Source organism: Strigops habroptila, chromosome 5 (genome assembly GCF_004027225.2).
Source record: "Strigops habroptila isolate Jane chromosome 5, bStrHab1.2.pri, whole genome shotgun sequence".
NCBI lineage: Eukaryota > Metazoa > Chordata > Aves > Psittaciformes > Psittacidae > Strigops > Strigops habroptila.
In genome coordinates, this window is record NC_044281.2 from 8,394,121 (window position 1) to 8,403,491 (window position 9,371).

Here is a 9,371-nt window from a genome sequence, read left to right on the forward strand (position 1 = left end):
TTTTTAAACAATATCTGTAGCAACCAACTATTTGCATTGGTTTATCATAGTGCAAACGGTAATGTTGCAAAGGCAGGTTATAATGTGGGATTGCGATTTGAATGTTAGACTTCTCTGCTGCCTTTTGTTTTACTACCTCTAGAAAACTATTCCTTTTCATTTAAAAAATACCTATTTCTTGCGAATGTTGAATAGTGTACCTGAGGATAGGGCAATTTCATTATTAATCTAAATTCCTTCACTTAGATAACTATCTTTCTATTTACTCAGCCTGCTTACGTAGCACCATTGCCATTGATTACTAACATACTAATGAGAAAAAGGAATGGAAACACGCTAAATACACTATGCCATCCCTAATTTCAGGATTTGTCCATTTATGTGGAATTTCATCTGATACATTTCACAATTCTGCACTATATATTCAAGTGTTTAAGGATGATTCTGGTGGTATTGTGTAGTGGTGTATATGTAACCAGTATATATTTTCCTGTAAATACAATAGTAAGTGAAGCTGTGAAGAAATGGACTTAAAAGCCTGCTCCTTCTGTCCTCAGGTGAGAAGGAGCTTGCTTTTGATTACCAACATGTACTGAAATCTGCATATAAATTTGCGTCTGAATGACTGAATATTGATTCCCTCACAATGTAAGAACCTCGTGTGTTAAATCCGGTGATTTTGATTGTAGCTTTTCTGTTTCACTGGTTCGAAGCCAGCCAGGTCAGGTAACTATATTGTCCTATAGTTCACATTCTGTAGCTGGTGCTGCACTAAATCTGTACGATAGCCTATCATACAGTATGTAAGATGTCGGCAATGCCTTGCGTACGTAACTTCACAGTTTCAAAGACTGGTGACGGGGTATAACATTTTCGTTTGGTAGTTTCCACGATGTATGAAGTGGTGGATCTAACGATGATCTCATGAGCACCCGCAGCGATCTACAACCATGGCTGGGATCTTGCCGTATATTATTTGTTCCTTCCCATTGAAGTACAGCATGTTGATGGGGGACATCTTGGTGGGCGTGCAGCAAGGGCCTGCCGAACCCCTGGGGTTGGCTTGGTGCACGAGGTGAGTGTGCGGGTACTTCTGTAAAAACACAAATTCGCATTCTCCGGAGCAGTAATTTGCTTTGTATCTTTTAGGGGCGATAATCCAGTCCCAGCCGAAAGCCTCAAAATCCACGGTCAGCGGGTAGCGACAACATCGGGATTCTGTCGAGTGCTCGTCACAGTCGAGGCCGAAATCTCTGCGGGACCGTTTCGGTGTGTCTGTCACTCTGACCTCTAGAAATGGGTTCTGTGAGGAGAGGAGAAGGAATGAGAAGCATTAATCAGGTATGCGTAAGTTCAGTAAAAACATGCCAATAAATAACATTTCAGATATATATGTATCAAATTAATGTTCTCAAATAATTTTTTCTAAACAAAACTGTGTCCTCCTGTAAATCTCTGCTACAGCTGATCTCTGCTCAAGGATTATTCCTATTTTTCATGCTGAGGACCAGTATTTCCCTTCTGTTCCTCTATAAAGAGCTTTAATTCCTGAGTATCTGTTCCTGAAATCACCATTACCTCAGTGCTAGCATCATTTTTGTTAGCTGCTACAAGAATGTTTCAGAAATTCAGAGGATGCTGGATTTTTGTTTTGATGTGAGGTTTGTTTTAAACTCCAAAACAAGAAGAGAACTCCCAAAACTTTTAAAGGACAGAACTAACTATTGTTGGTCTCCCTTTTCTGAATTCTTCTGAAATTCCCTTCATTAAAATCATATTGAGTTCAGGCTTTTTGGATATCAGGAAGGCTTCTTGTCCAGACCAAAAAGGACAAAATTGCTCTCATGTTTGAATGACTGCTTTGGCAGTAGAAATAAGTGTTTCCCCTGCTAGTGCAGGTTACTTGTACTTCACAGCTTTCCCCTCTGCCAGAGGGCTGGATTTGCTGTCCTGAACTTGGAGGGCCAGCTAATATTTTGACTCTTGAAAGGGCCCTGTGGCCAGGAATGTACTTTTGGCAGATCTTCGAGCCACATGCCTCCTGTTGAAGGTGTGTTTCCACGGTCACCAACTGAGAATAGAAAGACATCGCAACCTTCACAATCACGAGTTTGAAAAGTTCCCGAAGTTTCCTTCCTTCCACGCAGTGATTTCAGTCTCGTGCGTCAGTTTGGCACTGACTGAGCTGTCCCATGAAGGAAGACCATTCCTTAGGAGTAAATGACAGCCCAGCTAACTTTGTTACGTGGGTTTGTCCCTTCTGAGATACCCACCTTTACAGCTACAAGTTGTCCAGCTGCTGGATACGCTCCTTCCCAAAGGTAAATGATATGGGGAGGGGCTTGTTGAGAGGAGTGTCCCTGTACCGGGAGCTGCTGGAGAGGAGCCAGAGGGAAATTTCTTCTCCCATTATCACCTGTGCATCTAAGCCTGCCCCGCTGCTGAATCAGTTTGTTTTTATAGATGATGATGACCATGTGTTATCCACATGTATCATCATTTGAATGGATGGAAGCGGTGAGGATGTTCCTTATCATGATATCCGTCTAGCCTGTTTCAAGTATGGGAGATCTACACCTATACTGGATCTACAATTCAGATATCACAGTGTTTTTCCTTGAAGTTCTTTTTAACTGCATTATACTGCTAGGAAGTTAAGCATTACACAGCTACATAATTATGGTTGGACGCAATGATCTTAAAGGTCTTTTCCAATCAAAATGATTCTATGATAAACAGATCGACCTACTGCATAGAAGTAAAAGAAAAATAATATTATTTATTCAAAAGGAGAGATTTCTTGATTGTGAGGATTTCAGAAATTTTTACATGTTGTAGATGATTAGCGATTTGCAGAAACAGATAACAAGGAAAATGCTCTAATTTAACTGGTGCACTTCAGGTTTGATTTGTTCATCCGCTTACAAAAGGAAACCAGATAGTTATTTTATGCTCTTTCTCATTATTATGACTCATTTACCAAGCAGAATTTCTCTATTCAAACATTTCTAATAGGTGGAATGATGCACTTTATCGCATATTGAAAAGTACAGAATTTAACATTATGAAGATCTGTTCTCACCTTCATAAACATAGATAACTATTGCTATTGTTAATAGAAAATATATGTATACAGAGTAGGGAGAAACCCCTTCACTTTCTCAGCAATATTGGAGGCATCTTTCCTATCAATGAAAGAATCTAACCACTGTTCTTTTTAGCTTTATGTAAAATAACTGCTTATTAAGCAGCATTTGCTCTCAAATTTGAAAACAATGTTGGTTTGATCATACCATCCATCAGTACCAAAACATTTTCTACTTAATGCCTCTCAACATTGCTCTTAAGTACTGCAATTTGTCTCAAATTTTCAAATAGGGAAACAGAGGCACAGGAATGCTATTGATTTTGACATAATCAGAGAGGAAAGAACAGAAGATTTGGATACGCAGAACTTTCATCTTCTATTCCCTAAACAATGCTTCCATTTTATCCTTAAAACACAATTTAAATGCTTTTCAATAAAATGCAAGATATTTAACTGGGATTTTTCTAAATAAACTTACCAATCCATCTTCACCTGGTCTTGGGAAAGTTACAGCAAGATCTTGTCCATTCTCATCAAAAGCTTTTATTTCGATGCCTAAATTGGATTCCGGCTGTTTGAGCCAATTTTGCAACACCGTCTTCACATCAATACTCTGCCAAATACCAGTGCCGGGGTTCATGTCAAGTTTCAAAGATCGAATTCCAGTATATCTTGTACCGTCTTTCATGGGTTTAATAAGTCTCAGGATCTGCACAAACACTGTTGTAGGTTTTTGGACTTGCCTCAAGTATATCCACAATTGTGCCTTTACTACTTTGTTATATTGTATTTTAGAGCTAAACTTAAAGAAGCAACATTTTGGTTTTCCCTCCATTTGGACAAGAAAATCAGCTATAAATGAATGGAAAGAACAGATTACTGAACAGAGAACAAAAAGAAATATGCATATATAAATCCCATGTTTATTTTTTTCTTCCATGTAGAAAGTCTTACAATATGTTCTAAACAGAATCAGTAACAATGTGGATTTAACTTAATTCATTTTCTATGGTTTATGCTCTGCAGCAAATTTAATGGATGTCAATGAAATCATTATGCTATCACCCAGAAGTAGTATCATGTGACAAGGAACCAATGAGTGTTCTGTAAACAGGCTAAAATGAGGTTTGGCTAATCATTTTGTAACTAACTCTAGTTGGTGCCTTGTGCCCCATAGGCGAAGCAGAGTGGAGCTATGCTCAGGCTGAAACTTGGAAATGATAAGCAATCATGAGAAGATATTCACTGTAGAGGACCTTTGTGGTCCTCTGCATCATCAGGGCTCTGACCAGTGGTACCAGTGCTGTGGGCTGACCTGCACAGCTGCAAAAAAGCCTCTTTCCCAAACAAAACCTACATGGGGAGAGGTCTAAGCCTATTTGACTTCACTGTGACTACTACCAGCTCACTTTGGCTAGTCATCTCCTGAGGACCTTCATAGAGCATGCAGAATAGCAAGTTTGCATAAGCTGATTCAACATATGTGAAGAGCTATGATCTAGCTATTTCTAATTTACTAAATAACCTTAGTGTGCTACACATACAGTCAGAGGCAGCCATGGGCAAATACACAAATGTTTTAATTTCTTTTCTGAATGGGAAAAAAATAATTAAGAGAGTGTTAATCTAAGGATCATTTAGTTTTCTTTTAATTTGATTAATATTATATAGGAAAGTCACATGCAGTGCTGCGTTCCTCCTTCCTGTAGCCTATGAAACAGCTGTCATACTTAGTCATGGCAATGTCTTTCCATGCCAGGATAAAATGGGTAATACTAATCTTAAACGGTGCAGGGCTTTAACATTCATAAATCTCACCACTTAAGATACCTGTCTCTTTAGTGCATTTAAAATAGTTCAAGGGCTTTTTATAAAGAGTAGGAAATGAGCTCAGATCAATGAAGCACAATGACTTTTCTTCAGTCACTGTAATTATGTAACAATTTAATTAAAAACTGTTATAAAGCCTTGGACATAATAGGCTCGAATAAAACTGCTGGCAGACCTCAACTTTGTGACAAGGCTGCAATAATATAGTGCCATTAAGTACATGTTAATTAATGAGTTGAAAAAGTTTACAGATAAAGTTACTTCTTCATCGATATGTACATTTTCAGCTGGCTAGAGAAGCTGATCTTATTCTAGTATGCATATTGTAATGATATCTGTAACTGCTAACATGCCATATATGTCCTGTCATCTTTTTAATTTTCGACATCATATTCATAAGTGTTATTTAAAAAACCAGCTGCCATAGCCAAATACTTTAGCTGATGAAGAACATAAGATACTATAGTATTAGCCATGCAAAAGATACTTGATAGGGGCCATAGCAGATGTTTAGCACTCAGAAGATAACTCAGAATCTGCTCATTCAGTAAATGCCTTCATTCTTTCTTGGCAGGACTACTGGAGCTGATTGCTATAGCATGGACATTTTAACAGTTAAATCTGCTACACACATATTTGCTTTAAATATATAGTTTTAACTCGGAGGTGGGTGGTGCTAGTTTATGGTATCAGCAAAGAAGCAAGAATTTAACTCTATACTTGCTATAACATGTTGCAGTTAGGTAGGTCTAAGTGCTCTAAGCTGTATTTCTGCTGATTTCTATTGCTTCTAAAAATGCTGGCCAGTGAAACCTGCCTCAGAAATATATAGTTCTCTTGTTATCTGCACTTGTTCTTTATATTTGGGATAGGAAATGCCTGAGTACTGCAGATAACAAAGTCCACTAAACTGCAGATCTCCCTTTGCTTTCTAAGGCAGTGGGCAAATCCTAAGTGCTACAGGGCATACATGTTATAAGGAGCCGAAAACCGAACAGTAAAACAAAGGATCGCAACATGGTCATCTGAACCTGGCTCAAATTCTTTAGTAATAATGCTCTCCTCCCTCCCTCTAGCAGACTTCAGCCAGCAGCCTGTTGGGAGAGCCCGAGGAGGAGTTGCGTGGCTCTACAGCAGGGAGACAACTCTCCCGGAGGAGTGGTGGGAGGCGAAAGCAGCAGGGTTACTTACACTCTGTAGGCATTGTGATAATCGTTTCGGTGGTGGCATGATAGTCATCGTCTTCCAAAGAGCCATCGCTACTGTCATCTCTCTGGACGTCATATTGATCAATCAGTTCCTGGAGTGGAGGAGCTTTGGGTAAAAGTTGTTTAATAACATCCCTGCTAATGTTAGGAGCTTGTTCCAGGCGCAGTTTGCTGAGGATTTGAATTTTTATGGCTTCTATTCTGGAAGATTTTGTATTCTGTCTCCACGTACAAGCATTGCACAGTCCGTCTTTTTCAGCGTTCTCTGTGGGCTGACTACCGTCATCAAGAGCCACCGGATCAACTGAAATCAGTATGAACAGGTAAATATAAGCATAGATTGCTAGCTTTTGCATGATCTCACATTCAGTGCAGCGCTTTTCCCTTTTTTTTTTTTCCCCCTCCCCCTTTCCCTTTCAGTACTAAACAGATCCGTGAAAGCAAATGCAATCTGAGAGACAGCTTGCCACACTGGTGTACCTTATATATTCCAAGGGGGCTTTTTATACTCCAACTTTGATTAGGCTCATGTCGTCAAACCCGACGATTGGTTGCTGTCCCAACAATGAATCTGGCTGTCAGAGGGTAAAGCCCTGTCGATCACAAGTCACTAGACAGCATTTAGTTACAGCCAAGGGTGAACTGATTTATCTGGGTGCTTCATAGAGGATATGTCTTTGCATACTGAAAGGATATATTTCCAAGTATTGTAGGCAGCAGTACTGAAAGACAGCACTGTCATTCTTAAATATATACCAACTGTGTACTTGCACTATGAATCAAGATAGACCTCTCTCTAAACTTGCTTTAGGCTTCTATCAGTCTTTTTGACTTGAAAGTTTGTGCTATTTAAAAGAAAAATCCTGAGGGATTGCTGTTAGCAGGCAGGGAAAAAAAAATACTTTAGAAATGCACTGCAAACACTACTAATGTATGTTGTTCAACAACTAAAATATATTCAAGCAGTTTATATTTCGGAAAACCTTAACAGGTTTTCCTGCTAGGTACAAGCTAAAGCAGTAATGTAGATTTTGTGCGTAATATGACTCTATGTAAATGCATATCCTATTTGTTTTATATATATCAAAATCCACAGAACAAATCCTTTGCTGAATTAATAGTCAGTTTTGAAAAATTAGTCTGTCCCCTCTTTATATTGTCACCAGGTCAGCAGAATCCTGGGCAGTAAATTAAATATTTAAAGATCTTTAGTAGCAAAGGTACTTTTAAGGAATATCATTAGCTACTCACTCTAATATTATACAGGAATAGTCTACCTTGCTTTTTCCATTATTAGTGAAAGCATTGAAAAACTTAAAAACATTTAAATCTCTACTGTGAGTATATCTTTTTCTGCATAATCTTCTATTTCTATTCAAAATGTCTCTGTATTATGCCAACTTAAGTGATACCTTTCTGTGTTTTCTTTTGCTTTCTACTCAAACACTTGTAAGTTCTCTACATTCTGCTTATATCTTTTAAGTCACAGTTTTAATATGTTTTCTGTATTACAGATACATCTAGATGTGATTCTATACTTATTGGTTATGGCTTATAAAATCTTACAGCTATGTTCATATTTGATGTGCTGTTAGCAAGAATTATGGAACTCACAGTTGGGGGGGCTGGGGGTTACACAGTACAGGCTGTATATCATAGCAAACGGAAACCCTGGAATTTGTGTATACTTGTGTATTTGGGATCTGTATGTTACAGCAAAGGGAAATCCTAGAATTTCATACAATATGCTAAAGTTTGCTTATCTAACTTAGGACTGCATTATCAGTTTCTCACCGAGTTTCTCTTCCCATTCTAAGCGCAACTAAAAAATGTGGCAAACGGGTTTTTTGCATATGTGCATTTAAGAAAAACATTAGTATATGGAAAAATACTTTCAAAGAGTTTCTTTCTGCCTGGTCATTCATATTGTTTTGTATCACCTCTGCAGGGCATGCAAATTCATTGTATAGCACAGAACTGAGCCTCATATTCAACTCATGACCAGTGACGTAAATCATGAGTAGTCAATTAAAATTGATTGTCCTACCCTGGTCTAAGGTTGATGCAAGCAATAGATGTACCACACTCACATATTCCAGGCCTATGGCTTTAGGGTCAGACCCTCATATACTGATAGCAGCCAAAATATGCATTTAAAGCAAGCAGATTGACTCCTGAGCATTTGCTTTTTATACAAGAGTCTGCTGCAGCTACTTTTCACATGTGGTAACATAAATGGGCTCATGTGGTAACATAAATGGGCTCATGGTTCACTGGAACTAGAAGTCAGGATAGATCCGAGTTGCAGTGGAGACTGCCTGCCATGCCTATAACATATTTTAAACAGACTTCTAGTGCATTTCAAGTGCTGGAAACGTATTTTTATGGAAGATGCATAGGATGATTCACAGTACGAATCTTTCTGAAAAGCACTGAGCCTGCTTGTGATTTTTGGGTTGGGTTTGGGGTTTTTTTGTTTGTTTACTATTAAGAGAGTGAATGTCATAATAAAACTATTTTTTATTATTTTTTATTTTAAACCAGAATGAGTTAACGAGTTGGACATGGAAGGGAATCTACCCCCAGGTGGAAACAGGTACTAGGTTTCACACCAGAAGCAGTTTTAAAGAGAACAATAATCTATCATTAAACAGGTGGAAACGATGATGCAGTCATTAATATCAGTGTAACTAAATGCTCTGGCAGACCATGGCTTTAAGCCATTCATGTTGGAGAGGGGACAAGAGAAATTCTCAGCAAAGCAATTCCTCCAGCACCATGACTCCTCTTTGAATGTGTTCTGCAGCAGCTTACCCAGTGTTCAGCAGCCATGATAGTATCTGGCCTGCTCCTTCTCCTTCAAGGTCTTCCCCCTCTGACCGTGGCTCACCATGAGCACGCAGAACTTCTTTTTGTTTTCCTACCTTCTGCAATAGCTCCATTAATCTGCAAAAAAGGGCCCCCTCCGTTCATTTATGACTGCAGGACCAAAGTCCTCTTCTGTAAGGCCAAAACCCCTGTGAGCTCGGAGCAAGAGCTGAGCTTGGTCTCAGCCACCAAGGTGGCACATGGTGGCAAACAGAACCTACTGAGCACCATTCCTCTGCTCGCTAGTTAGAAGTAGGAGGCAGCAATAGCAGCTGGAGTGGTGACATAGGGACTATCAACCAGGGGTGACAAAAGTGCCCCAGAATTCACCAGCAGCTACATAACGAAGAGCAATATTTTTTCTGTTTCCCTAATAA

General features: G+C 39.0%; 1 protein-coding gene across 3 annotated transcripts; it reads right to left on the minus strand.

The window, feature by feature from the left end:
- Window positions 1–744: 744 nt before the first annotated feature.
- MSTN (myostatin) lies at window positions 745–6,483 on the minus strand. Of its 3 annotated transcripts, none has more exons than XM_030485548.1 (3): window positions 6,110–6,483; window positions 3,567–3,940; window positions 745–1,303 (listed from the first exon to the last, which is right to left on the minus strand). In XM_030485548.1, the coding sequence occupies exons 1-3, from the start codon at window positions 6,480–6,482 to the stop codon at window positions 923–925; spliced, it is 1,128 nt and encodes a 375-aa protein (XP_030341408.1). In that variant the 5' UTR covers window position 6,483; the 3' UTR covers window positions 745–922. The 3 variants fall into 3 exon arrangements, with proteins under 3 accessions (XP_030341408.1, XP_030341410.1, XP_030341409.1); XM_030485550.1 differs by having other exon boundaries at window positions 918–1,303; window positions 3,567–3,643; window positions 6,110–6,482; XM_030485549.1 differs by having other exon boundaries at window positions 918–1,303; window positions 3,567–3,808; window positions 6,110–6,482.
- Between the last annotated feature and the right edge of the window lie 2,888 nt (window positions 6,484–9,371).

Coding starts and splice junctions, on each gene's coding strand:
- MSTN (XM_030485548.1), bottom strand. CDS start 6,482: ATGCAAAAGCTAGCAATCTATGCTTATATTTACCTGTTCATACTGATT. Junction 3,941..6,109: donor TATCACAATGCCTACAGAGT/GTAAGTAACCCT, acceptor ATTCATTTATAG/CTGATTTTCTTGTCCAAATG. Junction 1,304..3,566: donor GACCAGGTGAAGATGGATTG/GTAAGTTTATTT, acceptor CTCTCCTCACAG/AACCCATTTCTAGAGGTCAG.